General features: G+C 40.8%; 1 protein-coding gene across 1 annotated transcript in view; it reads left to right on the top strand.

Annotated features, from left to right (window-relative positions):
* Positions 1-26097, top strand: part of ago2 (argonaute RISC catalytic component 2) — a 125779-nt gene that overhangs the window by 37145 nt on the left and 62537 nt on the right. The window contains exons 7-9 of the mRNA XM_073047679.1: positions 11569-11656; positions 12107-12254; positions 12937-13056. Of these exons, the coding sequence (XP_072903780.1) occupies positions 11569-11656; positions 12107-12254; positions 12937-13056 (356 nt within the window). The remainder of the gene's footprint in view (positions 1-11568; positions 11657-12106; positions 12255-12936; positions 13057-26097) is intronic.

The following is a 26097-nucleotide window of genomic DNA, read 5'->3' as shown; positions in this document are numbered from 1 at the left end:
TTTCTAGCGTTTCTCCTGGTGCGTCTGAAGGGGTTGTTCCCCAGACCCTCTTTTATCCTTAATCACGGGGTCACCCCCTGAGGGCGTCAATGAATAGTACAGTACTCAATACACAATTCCGTCTCCAAGAGACAATAGCCGTTATCAATGGTTCCGTCTTGCTGAGGCCAGGACACATTCCAAACCCTTGTGGATTCTGCATGTCTCTCTCTCATTTCCTGGGTCCCAGACCCGAATTAATAGCGATCTTGCGATTCTCAAAAAGGAGGGGGCGACTTTGTACCCTTCGGCCCCTCAGAGTTGTGGCACATTCGTAACACCCCCTTCCTTCAAAGCCTTTTTACCATCGGTAAAATTGGATTAATACAGTCTTACAGGATTTTAGAATCTAACACAATACAAAAGTTTTTCTTTCACTACAGAGTAATACAGTTGTACATTCAATTCAGCATCTAGATAAACAGTTAACGATTACATTGTCACTTCCTTTAATATCTTAACATCTTGTACCTTAATAAAGTCTTGTAGCATCAGACTCCAATTTGATAACCACCTATTTTTATTCCTTTTCTTCAGCAAACAAAAACTAAAGAGTTGTGATCTTAGCTTACATGTATACTACAAAAGTTCAAGCAAATACTAATCTTTATTGTTACTTTCAAACTTAACAGTCAATCTTCCATGGGGGTTGTCTTTATTATTCACGTGCTTTGTCGAAATCCCTTAAAACCGGATCCTGCTATTAAAAATGGCATCCCGTCAACCCTCACCCCTTTTCCAGTTAACTTCCACGTGGTGAGCTTGTGCACCAGGGTGGAATAGGCTTTCGCCCGCTCCTTTCATAGGAGTTATTTTATCAACAATGTGTTCCAAACTTAGACCATTTTCCGAATTTCCACACAATTCTTTAAGTTTAAGCAAGTTGCTAGTTTTCTCTTCAGGACCCTTCATGCTATTAGTTCTCAATTTAAGATCTGCAAGCGATCCCTCTTTGTTCAAACAGCATTTCGAATTCTGCTTTTTCACACCACACTCTTGAATAACAATAGCGTGTGGGGCACCTTCACATTCCAACTCAACCTGTAATTGATTCGCAGGCAACGTGTTACCAAGCCATTGTCTCTGTAGCCTGGTTGCTGCTTCTGACATCAATCCAGATTTTAAAATTTCTTCATTCAATTTAGGAACTACACTTTTCCCTTTTCCTTCAATAATAAGATTCAAATCACCACCTTTTATCTCTTCACTAACTTTTAACACACCTTCGAACACAAACAACTGGGAATTCTGATTTCCCACTATTACCAAGGTTAACCCTTTCTTCACTGAACCAAGTCCATCTGACCCACAAGGACTGCATTCCTTTTCAACTGAATCAAATACCTGACTTTTTCTAAGCTCCATTACTAGGTTCAGTACCACGTGCGTCCACATCTTGAACACACTCAAACGGGACATTTGCCTCTTCCAGGCTTTCAATACCCGTACCCTTTTCAAATTCTAAATTCCCCTGATCCTCCCAGCTACTCTCTGGGCAACTCCCTTCCGGAGTAAACACAACCCCGCGGGCTGAAACAACCTCATCTGCCAACCCAGAAGACTTCTTCAAGGTAATGGCATCCTTTTCATCTAGGACTGCCCTCATTTCATTATCGGGAACACCTTTAGAATTTTCAACTTCTTCAAACAGTTCTGCCAAACCAGACAGATCATCCATGTCCAACCCTGGACCTTTTAACAGCCTTATCTGTTTCTCATCTTTACTCCGTGCCTCTATAAATTTCCTCCTGGCTAACGGCAGGTCTACCTCCTCTCCCTTACTCTTTTTCACTTTCCTATTCTCCGTTTTACCACCCTCTAAACCCTCTTGGTACAGGGTCGGTAAAAACGTCTCGGCCAAATCGATACTGGCCGGATTTAAACTGGTCTTGCTCTCAGCGGCCTTTCTCGACATGCTTCGAGTGATCGCGCATGCGGGATAGATCTTGGAATCTAGGGGTGGGACCGCAACACGCACAGGCTGACTCGTCAGCTTCATTGCTGACCAAACCTTACCACCGGCTAAATCGTTACCCAGAAGGACGTCCACGTCAGTTCTCGGGAATTCTGATCGCACCCCGATTTCAACTGGTCCAGATACCAGATCACAATTCAGAATGATCCTATGCAAGGGCACCGCTTCTGTCCCTTTTCCTATTCCTGTCAAAGCTACCATTCCAGTCTGGTGACCAAAATCTAGTACCTTACTGCTAATCAATGACAGTTCAGCTCCCGTGTCTCTCCAGATCCGCACTGGAACTGGTGTGTCTCCCTCTCTCACAGACATGGTTCCTTTTGAAATACATTTCTCAGACCTTTCTCGTACTCTGTCTACCTGGGGCTTTCTCGTCGATTTACTGTTCACCACAGCACATCCTATAGGGACTGCTGCTTTCCATTTTCCTGTCTCCTTCCTCGGAGCAAGGCACTTAGATGCAATATGACCCACCTTTCCACAATTAAAACAGGTCAAGCCAGGACCTCTCCTGCCGTCTTGCCTCTCCTCCTCAATCTTACCACTAGCTCCCGGCGGGACCTCTGCCTCAGCCGGCGGGCTTTCTCTACCGTTCCCACAGTCTCTCTGGTAACTTTTATTCGAGGAAAACTTTGTCTTGTGGGTTAGGGCATATTCATCTGTGAACCTAGCAAATTCGGAGATGGACTTATTCGGCTTCTCATTCAAATACATCCAGATATCATCCGAAACACAACCTTTAAATTCCTCAATCAGAATTAACTCCCTGAGACGCCAAAAATCTTCTTCCACTATTTCTGCTGCACACCAACGATCCAGGAGCACACCCTTCTCATAGGCAAACTCGGTATACGTCTGATTCCACCCTTTTAAATTTCTGAACTTTTGTCTATAGGCCTCCTGTACCAATTCGTAGGTCTGAAGAATGGCCTCCTTTACTTTCTCATAATTCTCCGACTCTTCCTCCTCCATGGACAACGCCGCATATGCCCGTTGTGCCTTCCCTTTTAACACACTTTGTAACAACGCCACCCACTGCTCTTTGGGCCACTTCTGATTCACTGCCACCTTTTCAAAATGCAAGAAATAACTATCAACATCCGTTTCCTCAAACGGAGGTACTAACCTAAACTCCCGACTAACATTAAACCGCTCCTCTCGGTCTGACCCTTGAATTCTTCGCTCTTGCCTTAACTTCTCCATATCCAAGTCATGTTGCCTCTGTTTCTCCGCCTCCCTCTGGTTCTCAGTTCTTTCCCTCTCCTTTTCAGCTCTCTCCTTCTCTTTTTCAGCTGCTTCCAGCTGTTTTAACTGAATTTCATGCTCCCTTTGTTTCTCAGCTCTTTCCTGCTCTTTTTCCTTTTCGGCTCTTTCTTTCTCTTTCTCTGCTCTTTCCTTTTCCTTTTCAGCTGCTTCCAGCCGCTTTAACTTAATTTCATGTTCCAACCTTAATTTCTCCAACTCTAACTGAGCCGTCCCACTAGCTGGTACCTTTTCAGGGATATTTTCCATTACCTCAGCTGAAAACACATTCTTCACAATATAATACTGAGTTATGGCCCTCCGCATCTCCCGCTTTATCATTGACAACCTCACCTCTGTGAGGTTTAGTCCTTACGCAATATTTATCAATTCCGACTTTGTGGCTGCCTCTAGCGCCTCCAGAGTCGGGTTTTCTATAAATTCATCCATGTCCATCTTTGCTGGTTTCCCGTCTGGCTACCCGCGCAACCAGATCCAAGTTTGGACTTACAAGCCCGATTCACTGGCCCTCCAATTTGGTATCAAATCTCGAGACGAGATCCCCACTTTGTTACGAACCCCGTAGCTGGGTCACTTACCAGCAAAGATAGAGAGGTCCATTGAAATCTGATGGTACTATTTTTAACAGTATTTATTGATAAAAATACACAAAAATAATATCAATGCAAACATACAGATAATATACGTCGTCAATACTAAATCTAAAAGTGCGGGTATAATAATAATCAATAAGAAATAGCTCTATCGTTGTCTAGGGGATAATGTATTGTCCGATGGAAATATAAAAGTCACCCAGTTCATTCAGGCTGCAGCCTTTGGTTGGAGTCAAGAGAGAGATTTTTAGAAACTTGCCAGCTTTTCCTTTTTATGATTTCGATCCTTCGAGAGTTCCGTTGGTGTGGCCTCTCCTTTAGCTAAAGCCGTTCTTCCGTGGCGAGCCCACCAATTCCCAGGCAAGGGAAAAGGACGCACGCGAGCCCCACCGGCTGTCGCTATTAAATGCTGTCACGGGATTTCTAGCGTTTCTCCTGGTGCGTCTGAAGGGGTTGTTCCCCAGACCCTCTTTTATCCTTACTCTCGGGGTCTCAGATGTCAATCAGGTTGGGATGATGCAATCCCTCAACCAGCCCACTCTGGTCACCCCCTGAGGGCTTCAATGAATAGTACAGTACTCAATACACAATTCCGTCTCCAAGAGACAATAGCCGTTATCAATGGTTCCGTCTTGCTGAGGCCAGGACACATTCCAAACCCTTGTGGATTCTGCATGTCTCTCTCTCATTTCCTGGGTCCCAGACCTGAATTAATAGCGATCTTGCGATTCTCAAAAAGGAGGGGGCTACTTTGTACCCTTCGGCCCCTCAGAGTTGTGGCACATTGGTAACAAAAAAAAGACTTTATAATTGAAGCTTGAATACTGCACTGTTACTGATTGATTCTATAATTTGGAGAACTTGTCAGACTTTCATCTTTAGTTTAAGAATACTTTTTTTTTTCAGCCAGATTTGCCAGAATGGTATGGCATAGGCTTATGGTCTTTCTGTTTAGTATCTCTGCTAAATCTTGGATAGAGGTAGTTAACTTGTGCATCTTCCCATTGTTCAGTCTTACCCCTAGATACTGGTGAGTATGTGAAATACATTGCTGGAGAGAGTGGTGAAAGCAGGGTCACTTAAGTGTCTAGATAAGCACTTAAGTCGCCTAGGCATAGTCAAAGAAGGTTAAGGCCCAAATGCTGAATGATATGATTGATATGGAAGGGTGCCACCTGGTTGGTGTGGATGTGATGGGCTGAATGGCTTGTCTCCATGTTCAAGTGATACTGTCCAGGTTCCTTTTGAGTCATTGTTGAACATGCTTTCTCCAGTACAACAATTTGAAGTTTATCTTCATTTTCAACATTAAACAGACTTCTAACACCGTAAATCAGTGAGTTTTGTTATGTCTCCCCTCTCGCTGTGAAAGGGGGACACCTCATTTTCTGTTATTAGGGAGAGTGAGCCTGTGGTACGCTGAATTACCGGGTGAATGAGAAGTCTTGGTGCTGCAAGTCTGTGCCTTTATTGATGCTTTGCTGCAAGCTCGAGTGTTCGGTAGAGGGTGCTGATGCCTTTTTGCTGGTGGGAGTTGGGGAGGGTCGTTGCCTTGCTGTTGCTTATGCATGGGAGGGGGGAGTTGGGGTGGCTTTGGGGTTCTAAAATTTAACTGTCATTCATTCTTTGGGGCATTGGTCTGTTTTTGTGGATGTTTGCGAAGGAAAAACAATTTCAGGATGTATATTGTATACATTTCTCTGACATTAAATGAAACATTTTGAAACTATTGAAAATTGTTCATGATTTTGAACAAATCTGTCTATACGCTTAAATGTGTTGGATTTAAAAAGGCTCTCTTGAAAATACATGGAGCATAGATATTGGGACTATTGTAATGTGAAATATGGAACTTGTTATCAAGTTGGCTTTGGGATGGGAAAGGAGAAATTTAAGGTAGTAGTAGTAGAGAAGAGTAGAACTGTTCATGTAGAGATCATGTAGAACTGTTTTCAAGTAATATTTTGTTATGTGGGTCCCTTATCTGAGAAAGTATGTATTGGCATCGGTGAGGGTCCAGAGGAGGTTCACAAGAATGATCCCAGGAACGAAAAGCTTAACATTTGAGGAACACAAACACCTACGTCAGGATGTTGTTCATGGACTATATATTGGCATTTAATACCTTCATATCCAGAATTTTGTTTAAGAATTTGCAGAACCTGGGTCTCTGTATCTCCCTCTGTAGTTGGATCATCAAATTCCTAACCGGAAGTCCACAGTCTGTTGGGATTGGTGATAACATATCCCCTTTACTGATGATCAACACTGGTGCACCTCGGGGTGTGTGCTTAGCCTATTGCTCTACTCTCTGTATACACATGACTGTGTGGCTAGGCATACCTCAAACACCAAATTCGCTGATGTTACAACTGTTGTTAGAATCTCAGGTGGTGACGAGAGGGCATACAGGGGTGAGATATGCCAACTAGTGGAATGGTGCTGCAGCAACAACCTGGCACTCAACGTCAGTAAGGTGAAATAGCTGATTGTGGACTTCAGGAAGGGTAAGACAAAGGAACACGTACCAATCCTCATCGAGGGATCAGAAGTAGAGACAGTGAGCAGCTTCAAGTTCCTGGGTAACAAGATCTCTGAGGATCTAACCTGGTCCCAGCATATTGATGTAGTCATAAAGAAGGCAAGACAGCGGCTATACTTTATTAGGAGTTTGAAGAGATTTGGCATGTCAACAAATATGTCAAAAACTTCTATAGTTGTACTGTAGAGAGCATTTTGACAGGTTGCAGCACTGTCTGGTATGGAGAGGCTACTGCACAGGACCAAAAGAAGGTGCAGAAGGTTGTAAATCTAATCAGCTCCATCTTGGGTACCAGCCTACGAAGTATCCAGGACATCTTTAGGAAGCGGTGTCTCGGAAAGGCAGCGTCCTTTATTATGGACCTCCAGCACCCAGGGCATGCCCTTTTCTCACTGTCACCATCATGTAGGAGGTACAGAAACCTGAAGGTACACACTCAGCGGTTCAGGAGCAGCTTCTTCCCCTCTGCCATTCGGTTCCTAAATGGACTTTGAAGGTTTGGACACTACTTCACTTTTTTTTAAATTTATACAGTATTTCTGTTTTTGCACACTTTTTAAATTTTTTTTTAAATTGATATTTTATGCATTTCTACAACACTAAAACAAAAAAAACACCAAGACCAAAATAAGAGATTAATACAGTGCAAGATAACAACACAATGATAATATGATTCAAAATAATGATAAAAAAGCACCCAAACTAAAGTCGTGTAAAGTTAGTACCCACCCCCCGCAAGAAAAAAAGAACTCCAGACCAACCACATCAAAATGTAGAAAATGTAAATCAGAACATTCAAACCCCCAAAACTGTACATGAAAATATGAGCAAAAGATAATGATGCCTACTACCAAGAAAAAAAAGCTGAAAGTAAGGGACTGAAAAAAAAACTTAGTCTAAGGAAAAGTTATGAAAATATTCAAGAAAAGGTCCTCACACCTTATGAAACTTTATGTCCGAATTAAGAAGTGAGCAGTGAATTTTTTCAAGGTCTAAACAGGACATAATAACCTTAAGCCATTGAGCATGCGTGGGTGGGGCAACATCTCTCCACCTAAGAAGAATTAAACATCTAGCCCGAAGAGAAGCAAAAGATAATGTTTGACATTTAGTCGGACTCAAATGTATATCTGTCTCAGCCAAGGAACCAAAATGAGCAATCAGAGCGTGGAGCTGAACTTTTCTAAAGATCTCTCTATTTCTGCACTTCTTGGATCTGCACTCCCTTGTAGTTTGCCTAGACTAATTATTAACCCTCTTGTCAGACATACTCTGCGAATATGGGTCCAGTTTAGGAAACTTAATGGTTTCCATGGTTTTTCCCTTTCTCGTCCTATTTTACATAATCATCCTTTTTTTTTACCTTCTATGCACGATTCAACATTTTAGGATTGGTACAGAAAGGGCATTAGGCATTTTGAAGATCTTTTCATTGATAATCGTTTCGCATCTTTTCAACAATTTTCTGCTAAGTTTAATCTACCTAATGCCCATTTCTTTAGGTATCTCCAAATCTTCATTAATCCTTTGTTACCCAACTTTCCTGAGATGTCTGAGAAAAACACTGTGGACTTGTTTCTTTCTATTAATCCACTGGGTAAGGGCTTAATATCTTTTATTCGTGATAAATTAGTGCCTTTATGGCGTGCCCCTTTGATAAAATTAGAATGGCTTGGGAGCATGACTTAAATATTTCCTTATCTGATGTGGTCTGAGTCTCAATTCTCAAGTCAGTTAACTCAACTTCTCTTTGTGCTCGCCACTGTCTTTTACAGTTTAAGATTGTACATAGGGCTCACATGTCCAAATCTAAATTGTCCTGATTTTACTCTAACCTAAGTCCTGTTTGTGACAAGTGCAAAAGTGGCGAGGCTTCTCTTATTCATATGTACTGGACCTGCCCTAGTCTAGAGAAATTTTGGAGAGATGTTTTCCTAACCTTATCCCATATTCTGAATTGCCACTTAGAACCTAACCCTCTGATTGCTCTTTTTGGTTCCTTGGCTGCACACTTTTTAAATAAGCTTTTCAATATATGTAATTGATTTACTTGTTTATTATGTTTTATGTTATTTTTTCTCTCTCTGTGCTAGATTATGTATTGCATTGAACTGCTGCTGCTAAGTTAACAGATTTCATGTCACGTGCCAGTGATAATAAACCTGATTCTGATTCTGATTCTGATTCTGACATATGATGGCTCTCGGACTGTACTGATTGGAGTTTTGAAGAATGAAGGGGGATCTCTGAAAGGCCTAGATTGAGTGGACATGGAGAGGATGTTTCCTATAATGAGGAAGTTAGGACCAGAGGGGACAGCTCAGAATAGGAGAACATCCCTTTGGAATAGAGCTGAGGATCTGTAAGATTCATTGCCATGAACCACTGTGGAGGCCAAGTCACTGGATTTATTTAAAGCAGAGGTTGATAGGTTCTTGATTAGTAAGGGAGTAAGTTCAGAGAATAGGGTGGAGAGGTATAATAAATCAGCCATAATGGAATGACAGAGAAGACTTGTTTGGCAGAATGGCTTAATTCTGCTCCTCTGGCATAGAGTCTTGTGACACATTTAAATATGTGTGATGGAGAGTAGAGGACATCTGAATCAGTGATATTCCACGGCACTATCTTAAGAAGCTGACATGGTCAGTATAATTTTACTGAGCATCAGTGGTTGATCTGTTAATTAATTTTCACATTTTTGTGCTGCGCTTTATTTGCCTTTGTTTTCTTTTGTTATGAATACAGATGTCTTCCTGGCTGAAACAAATGTTTTTGATCTGAAGCTCCATTTGGTTGGTGCCTTTGAAATTAATGTCTGCTGTCTGATCCAACTGATCATTTTCTCAAGGCACTTCTTTGCACTGTCTGCATCTTTTTCGTCCAACTCCTCCTTAGTACTCCTTTTCTTCACCACCTTTCGCCCATACTCCATTCCAAAGTACAGCAGCTTATTTCTTTGTAAAATATTTCCTTGTGCTCGTTTCCTGCCAATCATAGTTCATTTTCTGAGGTCTTTGGCTATTAGAAGTAGTTTACCTTTATATTTACTGGAACAAAAGATTTTATGATTTTAAACATCAATGTTTAATCTAGTCTTTTTCTCTCCACTCCTTTGCATTTTGTCCTTATTTATCACTGTTGAGCACTTGTGAAACAAGCTCTAATGAAATTCAATATGAATTTGGGTTTTCATGAGTGTTAGCAATTCCACACATAACACTGAAGGTCATGTAGTAAGTAGATCATCTTGATAAATTCTTTCTGAGGACTTCCAGAGTAAAATCTGTTGCTGAACTAATGGAGTCCATTGGCAGAGTTCCAACGTCCTTGCGAGTGCTGATTTAATGTTTCCATTAATTTCGATAGAAAGAAATGGTTACATTGGTGTGGTGCAGGTTCCAGGTAATAACATTTTATGACACAAATTAAACCCATTTCTTAAGTATTTTCTAATGAGGGAATTATTATTTCCCCCTCAAATCTTGCATGCTCTCTGCTTTCTAGCACATACATTGGAAATCACTGCAGGATAGAGTTTTTGTAGGCTCTCTACGGATGTTGCTTCATTTTAATATCACAAGCATTTCCTGCTTATTTCATATAAGAATAATACTATTGAGGGTTGATGTAGTTGGTGGGGCAACATATATTTTAAAGGGAATCTAGGATTAGAGTCTTGGAGGCAAGTGCATTATGAATTGGGAATACAGATTTGCAGCAACATTGGCTATATTAATTGTTTTCCTCAATAAGTGTCTGACAAAGTACCATATAATACAAGCAGTAAAAATGTCAGTCATGGGATCAGAGATATAATGACAGCATGAATACAGAAATAGTGAATCACTGGTTGTTTTTTCAAACTGGAGGAAAGTATATTTTGGTATTGGTGTATATTGGTGTATATTTTAGCTCCCATCCTGTTACATTTAGCCAACTTTGGGGAAATATATTGCATCATTTCAAAGTTTACAGATGGCACAAGTTCTGAAATGTAGTAAGCAGTGCGACAAATTGCAAGTCAAGTCAAAGGTTCAATTTAATGTTAGAGAAATGTATACAATATACGTCCTGAAATGCTTTTTCTTCGCAAAACATCCACGAAAACAGAGAAGTGCCCCAAAGAATGAATGACAGTTAAACGTGAGAACCCTGAAGTCCCCTCCCCCCAACTCCCCCCTCCCCTCATCAGCAAAACAAAAAGCGCACCCGCTACCGAGCACAAGCGTGAGCTAAGCAATAGCAAAGACAGAGACCTTGCAGTTACCCCAAAGACTATTGCAATTCATCCAGCATTCGACAACCCACAAGTTATCTCCCTAATAAGGGAGAGGGAGGTGTCAGATGGCCATATCAGTAAAAAAAAAATTATTGGCAGCAGCTTCACTGGCACATAGTATCTATAAACAGTATTCATAAGAAAACAGTAGACTTCAGGTGGTTTGTGAAGTGGTCAGGTGAGACCAATGCTATTTACCAAACAGTTGTGTTTTGGTAGGGTCAGGGAGTGGGGCAACATATATTTTAAAGGGAAACAAGGAATAGAGTCCTGGGAGTGACTATGAATTGGGAAGACAGTTTCACAACAACATGGCTATATTAATGAATGCATAGAGAAATTACAGCTAAACTTTGAAATGCTGATTGGATTACAGCTTGAATCTTGTATTCTTGGTGCCAACTTCATGAATTGTTAAAGACTGAGCAGAGGTACAGAGAATGAGGGAGTTTTAGGGAAAGGATGGAGAAACTGAGATTGTTGTCCTTGGAGGAGAAAGGGTTGAAGGGAATACTTGATGGGATTCTTCAAAACAACATCCAGTTTTGATGGGGGTAAATATCAGCATTTTGCACTGACTAAAGTTGTAGATTCACTGAGATGACAGAAATGCTGTTTTATAGATGGTGAGTTATGATCTGCTTTGCTTGAATATTGTCAAAACACTTTCAGTTGGAACTTTAAAAAGGAAATTTGAATAACACTTCAGCCCTACAGGGAGAGAGTGCAGAATTCTAATTGTTAAATACCAATGCCAAGAAGCTAGCATTAGTGCAATAAACTGAATGCACTCTTGTATGGTACTTAATATCTCTGGGCGCTATATGAGTATTCAGTCTACCATCTGAAAAACTCTTGATTTAATTTTGTTTAGGACTTAAGGTGGAAATAACTCATTGTGGACAAATGAAGAGAAAGTATCGAGTATGCAATGTTACCAGAAGGCCTGCAAGTCATCAAACGTAAGACACTTAACTGTAAATGAAGTGTTGAATTGAATTTTTTTTTCAATCTTCAAACGTGTCATTCTTGGAATTGAATTAGCCAATATAGGTATGTTTAAGTGAAATTTACCATTTGACTGTAAGTACAGTGAATTTTTTATGTATGAATCTGTAGAAATTGTGGATTCAAGCAGTTGTAGGACTGTGATTGGTCTCATTTCCAATACAGTGTAAAACTAAAGCTGATCATAACTAATTCCTAGTCGTGGTAACAGAACAATGATGTTTTGACATTTGAGAACTTTCTGGCACATTATTCTTGTAACCTTTTCTAATTAAAGGTCACTTTAAATAGGAATGCTGTTTATTTGTTAATTATCATGTTTCCTGAAATATATTTAAATTTTTAAAATTGGGTTTGTGGGATTGTTAAGTCTTATTTTGTCTTTTTTTTTTGAATTGCTGTAGATTCCCTCTTCAACAGGAGAACGGGCAGACTGTTGAATGCACAGTAGCACAATATTTCAAGGATAAGCACAAACTAAATCTACGCTATCCTCATTTACCGTGTCTACAAGTTGGACAGGAACAAAAACACACTTATCTTCCCCTTGAGGTAAGTTAGTCATTTCATACACAGCTTTAAGTCAACCTTTATAATAAAATTGAATGTGGTAGTTTATAAATTAAGTGTAATATGTGCGATAATTACAAATTTTACTAATCTAAAATTTGTACTGTCTTTGCAAGTAGTATTTCAGCTTGCCCTTAAACCTTCTATCTCCATCTTAGTTTTCTTTGTCACATTTGGTGCTGCTTTAGTTAACATCCCAGTAATATGTACTTTTACAATATTACTGGAAGCTGGTTCACAGATGAAATTGGAGACCTTACAGGCAGAACTGTCTCAACTGATCTATCCCTCTGACAGCACCACTTAGATTGCAAATTGAATTGAAAGTAAATTGAGTGTCCATTCATTTTGATGCAGAATGTTATGTTCAACATTAGAAGGATGGAGTAAAATTAAGCAAACAGTGACAATATTTTTTTTTTTTTTAAACTATTCAATATATCAAAGATTTGCCATTTTAACATGCAACATTAATTTCTATTAGTAGTAGATATTTATTTCCATTCACACTAAAATAGACACTGATGAAGAACAATGTTAACTTGTTTCTACAAATGCTATCTCATCTGTGTACTGTTTTCCAACATTTCCTATCTTTTATTTCTACAATTTTCTGATTGCTGTAAAATAATTTTAATGGTAGTCATAATTGGTTTTATCACAGGTGTGTAATATTGTAGCTGGACAGAGATGTATAAAAAAGCTGACAGACAATCAAACCTCGACTATGATTAGAGCCACTGCTAGATCTGCACCAGACAGACAAGATGAGATCAGTAAACTGGTGAGTTGGTTATTTTGGGAGATACCTTTATTGCATACTGTGATAGTTGAAAGTTACTGGAAAACATAACCTAATTGATTTGGAGCACAGAACAGTACAGAACAGGCTCTTCAGCTCACACCGTTGTGCTGCCACTTTAACGTTCACCAAGATCAACCTAACCCTTCTCTCTCATATTGCCCTCTATTTTTCGTTCATCCATGGCCCTATCTAAGAATCTCTTAAATGCCCCTTAATGTATCTACCTCTAACACCATATCTGGCAACACATCCCATGCACGTATCACGCTCTGTAAATAAAAAAAAACTACCTCTGACACATCAACCCATACTTTCCTCCCAAAACCTTAATGTTATTCCCCTTTGTATTAGCCATTCCTGTCTTAGGGGGGGAAAAGTTTCTGTCTGTCCACTTGATATTTGCTTCTTATCACTGTATACCTCTATGAAGTCACCTCTCATCCTCCTCTCCAAAGAGAAAAGCTCTAGATTGTGCAGACTTCCCTCATAAGACATACTTTCTAAGCCAGGCATCATCCTGGTAAATTTCTGCATTCTCTCTAAAGCATCCGCAACATTTCTATAATGAGGCAACCAAACTGAACACAAGATTCCAAGTGTGGCTTAACCAGAGTCTTATACAGTGGCAACATTACCTTGTGGTTCTTGAACTCAGTCACTCAACTAATAAGGGCGCATTAACCACCCTATCACTGGCACTGAGGGTTCAATGGATATGGACCCCAAAATCACTCTGTTCCTCCATACTGTTAAGAATCCTGCTGTTAATCCTTTATTCTGCCTTTGAATTCAACCTTCTAAAGTGAATCACTTCACTCTTTTTCTGGATTGAATTGACTTTATTTCTTACATCCTTCACATTCATGAGGAATAAAAATCTTTCCCTTACATCTCAGTCTAAATGTGCAATCATAGTGATTTATAATAAATAGAACAGTCAATGTAATATGGAGTACACTCATATCAGCGTGAGTTAATCAGTCTGATGGCCTGGTGGAAGATGCTTTTTGGGAGCCTATTGATCCTGGCTTTTATGCTGAGGTACCGTTTCCCAGATGGTAGCAGCTGGAATAGATTGTGGTTGGGTTGACTTGGGTCCTCAATGATACTACAGGGCCTTTTTACACACCTGTCCTTGTAAATGACCTGCATCATGGGAATTTCACAACCACAGGTGCGATGGGCTGTCCGCACCACTCTCTGCAGAGTCCTGCGATTAAGTGAGGTACAGTTCTCATACCAGGCAGTGATGCAGTCAGTCAGGATGCTCTCAATTGTGCCCCTGCAGAAAGTTCTTGGGATTAGAGGGCCCATACCAAACTTCCTCAACCGTCTAAGGTGAAAGAGGTGCTGTTGTGCCTTTTTCACCACACAGCTGATGTGTACAGATCACGTGAGGTCCTCGGTGATGTGGATGCCGAGTAACTTAAAGCTGCTTACCCTCTCAACCATTGATTGATGTCAGTAGGGGTTAGTCCACCTCCAATCCTTCTGTAATCCACAACCAGCTCCTTTGTTTTTGTGACACTGAGGGAGAGGTTGATTTCTTGACACCACTGTGTCAGAGACATGACTTCTTCCCTGTAGGCTAATCAGTGTAGTGTTGTCAGCAAACTTAATTAGCAGATGAGAGCTGTGGGTGGTGACACAGTCATGGGTATACAGGAAGTAAAGAAGGGGACTTAGTACACAGCTCTGAGGGGCTCCTGTGTTGAGAGAGGGGTGGAGGTGAGGGAGCCCACTCTTACGACCTGCCGGTGATGTGACAGTAAGTCCAGGATCCAGCTGCACAAGGCAGGGTCAACACCGAGGTTTCTGAGCTTCCTGTCAAGCCTGGATGGAATTATGGTGTTGAATGCTGAACTATAGTCTAGGTATGTTGAGCAGTGGCTGTTGGGTCATCTGTTGATCGATTGTGTCAGTAGACAAATTGTAAGGGGGTCCAGTTTAGGTGGTAGCATGCTGCATATGTTATTGAGGTGAGTGCGACAGGATACCAGTCATTCAGGCACGTTACCTTGGTCTTTTTTGGTACCGGGACAATGATGGATAATTTCAAGCAGGAGGGCACTCTACACTGGGAGAGGGAGTGATTAAAAATGTCTGTAAACACACCTGTCAGTTGTGCTGCACACATCCTGAGTACTTGTCCTGGGATGCTGTTGGGTCCCGCAGCCTTGTGATTGTCCACTTGGAAACATCGTGCCTCAGATGACCAGGTTGTAGTGGTGGCTTTCTTCGGAGGCTTAAGAGTTAGCAACCTTGAACTGAGCATAAAAGTAATTGAGTATATCTGGGAGAGAGGCCATGATGTTGGCGGCACCATTATGTTTGGTTTTGAAGTCTGTGATGGTATGCAACCCTTGCCACAAGTCACGTGTGCTATTCGTTGCGAATCTTTTTAAAAAAAATTTTTTTTATTAGTTTTTCAAAACATTTTACAAAATTAAAAGCCCCAAATCCCAGTGGGGAGCATTAATACGGTGCAAGATTAAGCATACAATAACAATATGCTACAAACGAAGAGAATTTAACAAAAAAGCATCTAAATTAAAGACAAGTGAGCTTAGTGTCCTCCCCAATCCCCACAACACAAGAAAAAAACAACAACAACTCCAGACCAACCACCACACAATATAGAGAGTATAAGTCAGGACAGTCAAACTCCCAGACTGTGAATACACTTAGTAACAGAGGATAATAATGCCTACTACCAGAAAAAAAAGAAAAAGGGAGCTGAAAGCAAGGGACCGAAAAGAAGAAAAAAAACCCTAGTCAAGAGGAAGGTTATGAAAGTACTCGATAAAAGGTCCCCAGACCTTATGGAACTTTAGATCCGAATTAAGAACTGAATAATGAATTTTTTCGAGGTCCAAGCAGGCCATAATGTCGTTAAGCCATTGCGCATGAGTGGGCGGGGCAACATCTCTCCATCTGAGGAGGATCAAGCGTCTCGCCAGGAGAGAGGCAAAGGATAGTATTCGGCATTTGGTCGGACCCAGACATAAATCTGTCTCGCCCCAAAAACCGAACAGAGCAATTAAGGGGTTAGGTTCTAGGTGCTGATTCAGAATACCCGATAATGTAGTGAAGACATCTTTCCAGAATTTCTCCAAGCAAGGACAGAACCAGTACATGTGGATGAGAGAGGCCATGCCCCTCTTGCATTTATCACAAAGCGGACTAATGCCAGGGTAGAATCGAGGTAGTTTAGATTTAGACATATGGGCTCTATGAACAATCTTAAACTGTAAAAGGCAATGGCGAGCACAAAGGGAGGTTGAGTTGACCGATTTGAGAACTGAGTCCCAGCTCTCCTCGGATAAGGAGATATTTAAGTCCTGCTCCCAGGCCATTTTAATTTTATCCACAGGGGCCCGTCGTAAGGCTGCTAGTTTATCTCGGATAATTGAAATTAAACCTTTACCTAGTGGATTAATGGAAAGAAATAGGTCCATAGCATTTTTCGTAGGCATTTCAGGAAAGTTAGGAATTAAAGGAGCAGTAAAGTGTCGGATTTGGAGGTATCTGAAAAAGTGAGCATTAGGCAGGTTGAACTTAACGGAGAGCTGCTGAAAAGAAGCGAAGCGATTATTAATGAAGAGATCTTCAAAATGTCTAATGCCCTTCCTGTACCAAACATGGAATGCTGAATCGTACGTAGTAGGTAAAAAAAAGGTGATTATGTGCGACAGGGCTAGAAACGGAAAACCCCTGGAAACCATAGCATTTCCTGAACTGAGCCCATATACGCAAAGTGTGTCTGACCAGAGGATTAGCTATTGATCTGGGCAGACTGCTAGGGAGTGCAGAGCCAAGAAGTGCAGATATAGATAATTCTTTAGTGGAGCTCAACTCCATTGCCACCCAGTTAGGACACTCGGGTTGACCGTGGAAGAAAGACCAGAAGGCAGCACAACGTATATTAGCTGCCCAGTAATATAAGCGAAAGTTAGGTAAAGCCATGCCACCCTCTTTTTTAGATTTTTGGAGGTGGATTTTATTAATTCTAGAGCGCTTATTCTGCCACAGATATGACAAAATAATAGAGTCTAAGGAATCAAAAAAAGATTTAGGAATAAAAATTGGGATAGATTGAAATAAGTATAAAAATTTGGGAAGAACATACATTTTAACAACATTAATACGACCTACCAAGGACATAGATAGAGGTGACCATTGTACCAGACTCTGTTTTATAGCATATGAAAGATTGACAAAGTTTTCACGAAAGAGATCTTTAAACTTCCTTGTGACTGTAATTCCAAGATAAGTAAATTGATTATGGACTACTTTAAAAGGGAGATCATGAAATATTAGTTCTTGTGCTTCTTTATTAATTGGGAAAAGTTCACTCTTATGTAAGTTGAGTTTATAGCCACAGATCTGGCTAAACTGGTCAAGAAGTGAAAACATTAGAGGTAAGGATGTAGACGGATTTGAGAGAAAGAATAATAAGTCATCAGCATAGAGAGAAACTTTATGCTCAACACCCCCTCTCCAAATCCCGGTTAATTCAGGACAGTTTTGAAATGCTATCGCCAGGGGTTCTATAGCCAAATCAAAGAGAAAGGGACTTAAGGGGCATCCCTGAGGGGTGCCACGTTTGAGATTAAATACTTGGGATTTCTGTTTGTTGCGAATCTTGACTCAGTCTCGTCCCAGTATTGTCTCACAGCCTTGATTGCTTTGCGCAGATCGTAGTTGCTTTTCTTGAGCTCCTGATTGATGACAGTGTAAGTTATGTGTTGTGTGGTAAGTGCTGCTCGCACAGAATTATTGATCCAGGGTTTCTAGTTCGGGAAGACCCTGACCAACTTCTGGAGAGAACGTCGTTGATGCACTTCCAGATGAAGCATGTGACTCCATCCATGAAGTCCATCTGCTATTTCTCAGCCCAGCATTCTATCAATGTCCTGTTGTAAGATACAACAACCTTCTAAACTATCCACAACACCACCAGTCTTTGTATCATCTATGTACTTAATAATTCATCTTTACACTTCCTCAACTAAATCATTCATAAAAATCACAAAAGGCAGAGATCCCAGAGCAGATTCTTATGATATACCATTGGTCACTGACCTCCACACAGAATACGCTCCATTTACTACTACACTCTGCCTTCTGTGGGCAAGCCAATATTGAATCCATGTATTCCATGTCCCCTGACTTTCTAAATGAGCCTGCTATGGTGAACCTTGTCAAATACCTTACTGAAATCCAGATACAGCACATCCACTGCTCTGCCATCATCTACAGTTTCAAAAAAAGTTTGTGAACCCTTTGCAATGATCTGGTTTTAGAACCGTAGAACATTACAGCGCAGAAACAGGCCCTTTGGCCCTTCTTGGCTAGCCGAACCATTTTTCTGCCTAGTCCCACTGACCTGCACCTGGGTCCCTCCAAACCCCTCTCATCCATATACCTGTCCAAGCTTTTCTTAAATGTCAAAAGTAAGCCCGCATTCACCACTTCAGCTGGCAGCTCATTCCACACTCCCACCACTCTCTGCGTGAAGAAGCTCCCCCAATGTTCCCTTTAAATTTTTCCCCCTTCACCCTTAACCTATGACTTCTGTTTTTTTTCCTCCCCTAGCCTCAGTGGAAAAAGCCTGCTTGCATTCTCTCTATCTATACCCATCGTAATTTTATACACCTCTATCAAATCACCCCTCATTCTCCTACGCTCCAGGGAATAAAGTCCTAACCTATTCAACCTTCTCTGTAACTCAGTTTCCCAAGTCCCAGCAACATCCTTGTAAACCTTCTCTGCACTCTTACAACCTTATTAATATCCTTCCTGTAATTAGGTGACCAAAACTGCACACAATACTCCAAATTCGGTCTCACCAATGTCTTATACAACCTCACCATTACATTCCAACTCTTATACTCAAACTTTGATTTATAAAGGCCAATGTACCAAAAGCTGTCTTTACGACCCTATCTACCTGTGACGCCACTTTTAGGGAATTATGTATCTGTACTCCCAGATCCCTCTGCTCTAATGTACTCCTCTGTGTCCTACCATTTACCTTGTATCTTCTACCTTGGTTTGACCTTCCAAAGTACAATACCTCACACTTGTCCGCATTAAACTCCATCTGCCATTTTTCAGCCCATTCCTCCAACTGGTCCAAATCCCTCTGCAAGCTTTGAAAACCTTCCCCACTGTCCACTACACCTCCAATCTTTGTATCATCAGCAAATTTGCTGATCCAATTTGCCACATTATCATCCAGATTGTTGATATAGATGACAAATAACAATGGACCCAGCACTGATCCCTGTGGCACACCACTAGTCACAGGCCTCCACTCAGAGTAGCAATCCTCCATTACCACTCTCTGGCTTTTTCTATTGAGCCAATGTCTAATCCAATTTACTACCTGTCTACGTATACCTAGCGACTGAATGTTCCTAACTAACCTCCCATGCAGGACCTTGTCAAAGGCCTTACTGAAGTCCATGTATACAACATCCACTGCATTCCCTTCATCCACTTTCCTGGTAACTTCCTTGAAAAACTCTAATCGATTGGTTAAACACGACCTACCACGCACAAAGCCATGCTGACTTTTTCTAATAAGTCCCTGTCTATCCAAATACTTGTAGATCCTATCTCTTAGTATTCCTTCCAATAATTTACCTACTACGGATGTCGAACTTACTGGCCTATAATTTCCTGGTTTACTTATTGAGTCTTTTTTAAACAATGGAACTACATGAGCTATCCTCCAATCCTCCTGCACCTGACCCGTGGATATCGACATTTTAAATATTTTTGCCAGGGCCCCTGCAATTTCAACACTAGTCTCCTTCAAGGTCTGAGGGGATACCCTGTCAGGTCCTGGGGATTTATCTACTCTGATTTGCTTCAAGACAGCAAGCACCTCCTCCTCTTTAATCTGTATAAGTTCCATGACCTCCCCACTTGTTTGCCTTGTTTCCACTGTTACGTATTCAGGCAACAATAAATATATATGAGTTAGGCAAAGGGTTTTTATAACAAATAACACGTTTATTAAACACTAAAACAAACCCCCCAAAAGTAAACAAACTCAAACGTAACCGGAAAACAGCTGCTGTGCGACAGCTTAAACAGTTCTTAAAGCGATGCAGCCAAAACAGTTCTTACAGCGATGTTGAAAAAAAAGTTCTTTAAAGTGGTATGCCGAAAGTTCAAAAGCTCACAGTCCATTTTAAAAGGAGAGACTTTTTAAGGCGATTCAAATTCTCTTCCACGTCGTTTTCCTTCGATCCCCAGCGTCGAACTTTTCCCATGAATACTTTTATGAAATGTAACGGTTTAAAGGCACTGACCTTTCCTTCCACACTATTCTCAAATCCTTTCTGGTCATCCCAGGGATTAACAGCAAGAATAGTCAACGGAATCCTTCCGAATGAGGATCAAATAAGGTTGAAACCAATCCACCGTCGAAAATCGATTCTCCTCGATCTTTAACTTCCAAATTCTTATCTTCACTCTCCACCAGCAAAGAAACTGCTGGCAATGACCTTTTAAACTTTAGGCATTATATAAAACTTAATTTTTTAACTAAACTGCGTCATCACATTAAATCACGCAGTGGCATGAAGTCAACTTGGCAAATCCAGCCACGAACTGCCCCTCCCCACAGGGTGGGTCTTCCTTTTATAACCTGTGAAAAAAAAACCTGTCACATGACCTCTACTGGCAGGAAAATGACATCACTCCACCATCACAAGACCATTACCTCAAGTCCAGTATAACTTCAACCCCAGTCACGTGACAAGGGTACCACTGTCACGTGTCATGGGTACGTAACACCACAGACTCCATTCCAGTTTCCTTGGTAAATACAAATGCAAAAAACTCATTTAATATCTCTCCCATTTCTTTTGGTTCCATACCACTCTGATCTTAAAGAGGACCAATTTTATCCCTTACTATCCTATTGCTTTTAACATACCTGTAGAAGCTTTTAGGATTATCCTTCACCCTGGCTGCCAAAGCAACCTCATGTCTTCTTTTAGCCCTCCTGATTTCTTTCTTGAGTATTTTCTTACTCTTTTTATACTCCTCAAGCATCTTATTTCCTCCCTGTTGCCTATACGTTATACATATCTCTCTCCTTCTTTTTCAGAGTTCCAATATCCCTCGAGAACCAAGGTTCTTTATTCTTATTCATTTTGCCTTTAACCCTGACAGGAACATACAAACTCTGCACTCTCAAAATTTCTCCTTTGAAGGCCTCCCACTTACCAGTCACATCCTTGCCAGAGAACAACCTGTCCCAATCTACGCTTTTTAGATCCTTTCTCATTTCTTCAAATTTGGCCATTTTCCAGTTTAGAACTTCAACCCGAGGACCAGACCTATCTTTATCCATGAACAAGTTGAAACTTTTGTGCATTAATTACTCATAAAATGTGTCTGATCTTCATTTAAGTCACAGTAATAGATCTGCCTGAACTAATAACACAAACAATTGTACTTTTCATGTCTTTATTGAACACATTGTTTAATCATTCACAGTCCAGCTGGAGAAGTATGTGAAACTTGTACTTAATAACTGGTCGAACCTCCTTTAGCAGCAGTAATCTCCACCAAACTTATCCTGTAGCTGCTGATCAGAGTTGCACATTGGCAAGGAGGAATCTTAGACAATTCCTCCATACAAACCTGTTTCAGTTCATCAATATTTCTGAAATGTCTTGCATGAACAGACCTTTTCAGGTAATGCTACAGCATGTTAATTGGATTAAGGTCTGGACTGACACCTTGCCCTACTGTCCTGTTTATTATTTATTGTAATGTCTGCACTGTTTTTGTGCACTTTATGCAGTCCAGTGTAGGTCTGTAGTATAGCTTTCTGTTTTTTTTATTACGTAGTTCAGTCTAGTTTTTTGCACTGTCATGTGAACCATGGTCCTGAAAAACGTCGTCTCATTTTTACTATGCACTGTACCAGCAGTTATGGTCAAAATGACAATAAAAGTTGACTTGACTTGACTCCGACTTGGCCATTCCAAAACACAGATTTTCTTATTTTTAAATCGTTCTGTTGTTTTACTCTTGTGTTTTGGAGCATTGTCTTGTCAACTTCTATTAAGTTTCAGGTGATACAGTGTCAGGTATCCTGACATTCTTCTGTAAAAAGTCATGATATAATTTTGAATTCATTGTTTCCTCAGCAATTGTAAGCTGTTCATGCCCTGAGGCAGCAAAACAGCCCCAACCTATGGTGCTCCTTCCACCATGCTTCACAATTGGGATGAGATATGGTGTTGGTGTGCAATGCCCTTTCCCTCCAAACTAACGGCGAGACGAAGTTCATCTTTTGTCTCATCTGTCCACAGAACATTGTCCCAGAAACATTGTGGAATATCCAGGTGGTCTTTTGCAAACCTGAGATGTACAGCAATTTTTTCTGAGAGCAGTGGTTTCTTCCATGGTGTCCTTCCATGAACACATTCTTGTTCAGGCTTTACTTATAGTGGACACATGAACAGAGACTTTAGCAAGTTCTAGAGGTTTCTCCAGGTCTTTTGCTGTTACCCTTGGGTTCTTTTTCACCTCTTTCAGCATTGCACGTTGTGCTCTTGGTGTAATCTTTGCACGATGCCCACTCCTAGGGAGAGTAGTAACAGTAAGGAGTTTCCTTCATTTGCAGACAATTTTTCTTGCTGTGTACTGATGAACATTTAGGTCTTCAGAAATGTTTTTTTTAGCCTTTTCTAGCTTCATACATTTCTGCTGAAATGTTTTGATTGAGGCATGGTGCACATAAGCAGATCTTTCTTAAGAAGAGCAGGCTCTGTCAGTAACCTGACTTTGTGTGTCTTTTTCATAGACAGAGCATCTCTACCACCCACACCTCCAATCTCATCTCATTGTTTGGTACACCTGACTCCAAATATCTTTTGTCGAAGGCATACTCCAGAGGTTTACATACTTTTTCAAACCTAGACTGTGATTGTTTAAATGGTATACTTAGTATTAATGAGAAGTACAATTGTTTGTGAGTTACTAGTTTAGGCAGATAGAGTTTGTCTATTATTGTGACTTGGATGAAGATCAGACCATATTTTATGAGTAATTCAGAAAACCAGCTAATTGCAAAGGGTTCACAACCGTTCTTTTGCTACTACAGTCGGCCCTCCTTATCTGCGGATTCCGCATGCGCAAATTCAATCAACCGCGAATTGTGAAAACCCAGAAGTGCTGTTCGAGCATGTACAGACTTTTTTTTTCTTGTCGTTATTCCCTAAGCAATGCAGTAAAACAACCATTTTACATAGCATTTACATTGTATTAGGTATTATAAGTAATCTAGAGGTGATTTAAAGTATACGGGAGGATGTGCGTGGGTTATCGTTCATTGGGATCGAAAAAAAGTCGTAAGTTCTCTTACTAAGTAAGTTGGAACAGGTACATCTGGTATTATTTAGCGTCAGTTAGTCAAACGTTTGTCTTAGTATAGAATTATATATTTTACCTTTCTATACATATAAAACACTTAAGAACGTATGTTTCAGCACTGGGCTTGGGAACGGAAGTTCTTGGGACTTGGGACAGATTGCTCCCTAGTGTGCTCTCCACTGTGTTGCTTAGTAATAATTGTAGCTTTCATCGGGGCAGAGCCTTTCTCACTTTATCCTTTAAAATTTTTCTGATCGTTGACCGACGTAGCCTAACGCTTTTCCAGTGACCAATGGCGTTTCACCTCTTTCCGATCGCTTTATTATTTCCATTTTATTGTCAATCGTGATTACTTTCATGAATGGAAACACTGCGCATTCAGAGCTCTGGCGCCAGGTCCTAATGTCCACCACACTGAGATGGGTTAAATAAGGTCTGGGGTTCCACTGGGTCCTAAAATCCACCACATTGAGACAGGTTGAATAAGGGACTTGAGCATCCACGAATTTTGGTATCTGTGAGGGGTCCCAGAACCAATCCCCCGCGGATAAGGAGGGCCAACTGTATATATGTTTTGTCACTTCCTCAAATAATTCAGTCAAACTTGTGAGGCATGTGCTGCTCCTCACAAAACCACATTGTAGATCTGTAATCAGTCCCTTTTTCCAAATGCTCATAAATCCTGCCTCTAAAAATCCTCTCCAATACCTTCCCACCACTGACATCCCTAATACGTTTCTTGAATGAAGCAATCTTTTCCCTCATTTTTCACAGTAACAGTGTATATCCTGTCCAGTCCCAGGGACTTAACTATCCAAATGTTTTTCAAATGTACCAGCATATGCTCTTAATGTCAATATGTTCTGGCATATCAGCCGGTTCTACGTTGCCCTTGTGTTCATCAAGATCACTTTGGTGAATACTGAAGCAAAGTACTCATTATGGACCTCTCCCATCTCTTCTGACTCCAGGCACATATATCCTTGATTAGTCCTACCTTTATTCCTGTTCTTCATGTTTGTGTAGAATGCCTTTGGATTTTCCTTAAGCCTACCCACCGAAGTCTCTTCCAGCTCATGTCTTCTTCTCACTCTCCTCAATCTATTCTTAAGCTCCTCCCTGGTTACTTTGTTATTCCCAATAGCCCTGTCTGATTCTTGCTTCCTTGCTGCTTGCTTTCTTTTTTTTTTGACTAGATGTTCTGCATCTCTTGGATCTCTTGAATCATGCTTCCTTCACCATACCATCCTGCCTTCAATGGGACAAATCTATCAAGAATCCTAGGAAACCTGCTCATTTTGGTTGTGAATTTCCCTGAGTTCATCAGCTCTCAATTGCTGCTCCGAAGTTCCTGCCTAATAGTGTCATAATTCACTCTTCCCCCATAAATATTTTCCCATACCACCTGCTCCTGTCTCTGTTCATGGCTGTGGTAACGGTCAATAAGTTGTGGTCATTGTCTCTGAAATGCTCACCCACCTGATTAAGATCACGCCTAGTATCAGATCCAGTTTGGCCTGCCCTCTAACCAGCTGTCTACACACTGTCCATCCTGGATACGTCGAAAAATTTCTGTCCATCGAAACCTTTTGCACTGAGGTGTCAATCAATATTAGGGACATTGAAGTCACCCCGGGGAGTCAGCAGGAGACGCTCATGGAGTGAGCACTGTTTCAGATTCGCTCCATAACCTTTACTTTTTTTAACCTATGATCACCCTTATTTAACTTATTTTTACCTACACCAAAAGATTCTTGCTACTTTTTTGGACTTATCTTTAAGAGTTTATTGTGAATTTTTGAAGAAATGGCTCTTAGATCTAAAGGGCGAGAAACTGGGAAAAATCCTAACGGAAACGGAAAAAAGCAGATTGATCCTAAATGTACTGAATTGACTTATGAAATGTTATTGGAGGTCTTAAATGAAAAATTTGAAGAACAACGACTAATTTTTAAACAAGATATAAAGGCTTTTCAAGTTTATATGGATAAGACGGATTCAGTAGTTAACCAGCAGCAAGTTCTAATCGCAACTCTGCAAGAAGACGCTCGGAAGCGAGATTTGATAATTGAAAAACTGGAGCAGAACTTACTTTCGGCAATTAAACAAGTGGAAACACTTAAAGCCAAGAGTGTCGACTTTGAGAATCGGTCCAGGAGACAGAACCTACGCATACTTGGTCTCCCGGAAGGTACTGAACAAGGGGACCCCTCGAAGTACTTTGCTCAACTTTTAAAGGATGCATTCCCTTCTGTATTTCCAGACAGTCCTCCGTTACTTGATTGCTTTCACAGAATTATGCGTCGACCAACAAGTGCTTCAGCTAAACCACCGGTTGTAATTGTCCGATTTCACTATGTGCATGTTAAAGAGCAACTTATTCGTGTGGCTCGGCGTGTAGGGATGGTCAAATTTCAAGATCACAACTTCCGTTTAGTAGAAGATTTTAGTCCAGACGTAATGAAGGCAAGGCTTCTTTTTAAACCTCTGATGTCTGAATGTTATGAGAAAAATCTAAAACCTGCGCTCTTATTCCCTGCGAAGCTCAGAATATCGCCTCCGAATGCTCCACGGCAGGTCTTTTTTTCTACATCTGAAGCGAGAAGATTTCTG

This window comes from Hemitrygon akajei, chromosome 1, assembly GCF_048418815.1.
Source record: "Hemitrygon akajei chromosome 1, sHemAka1.3, whole genome shotgun sequence".
NCBI classification, from domain to species: domain Eukaryota; kingdom Metazoa; phylum Chordata; class Chondrichthyes; order Myliobatiformes; family Dasyatidae; genus Hemitrygon; species Hemitrygon akajei.
This window is presented reverse-complemented; position numbering and strand designations above follow the sequence as displayed.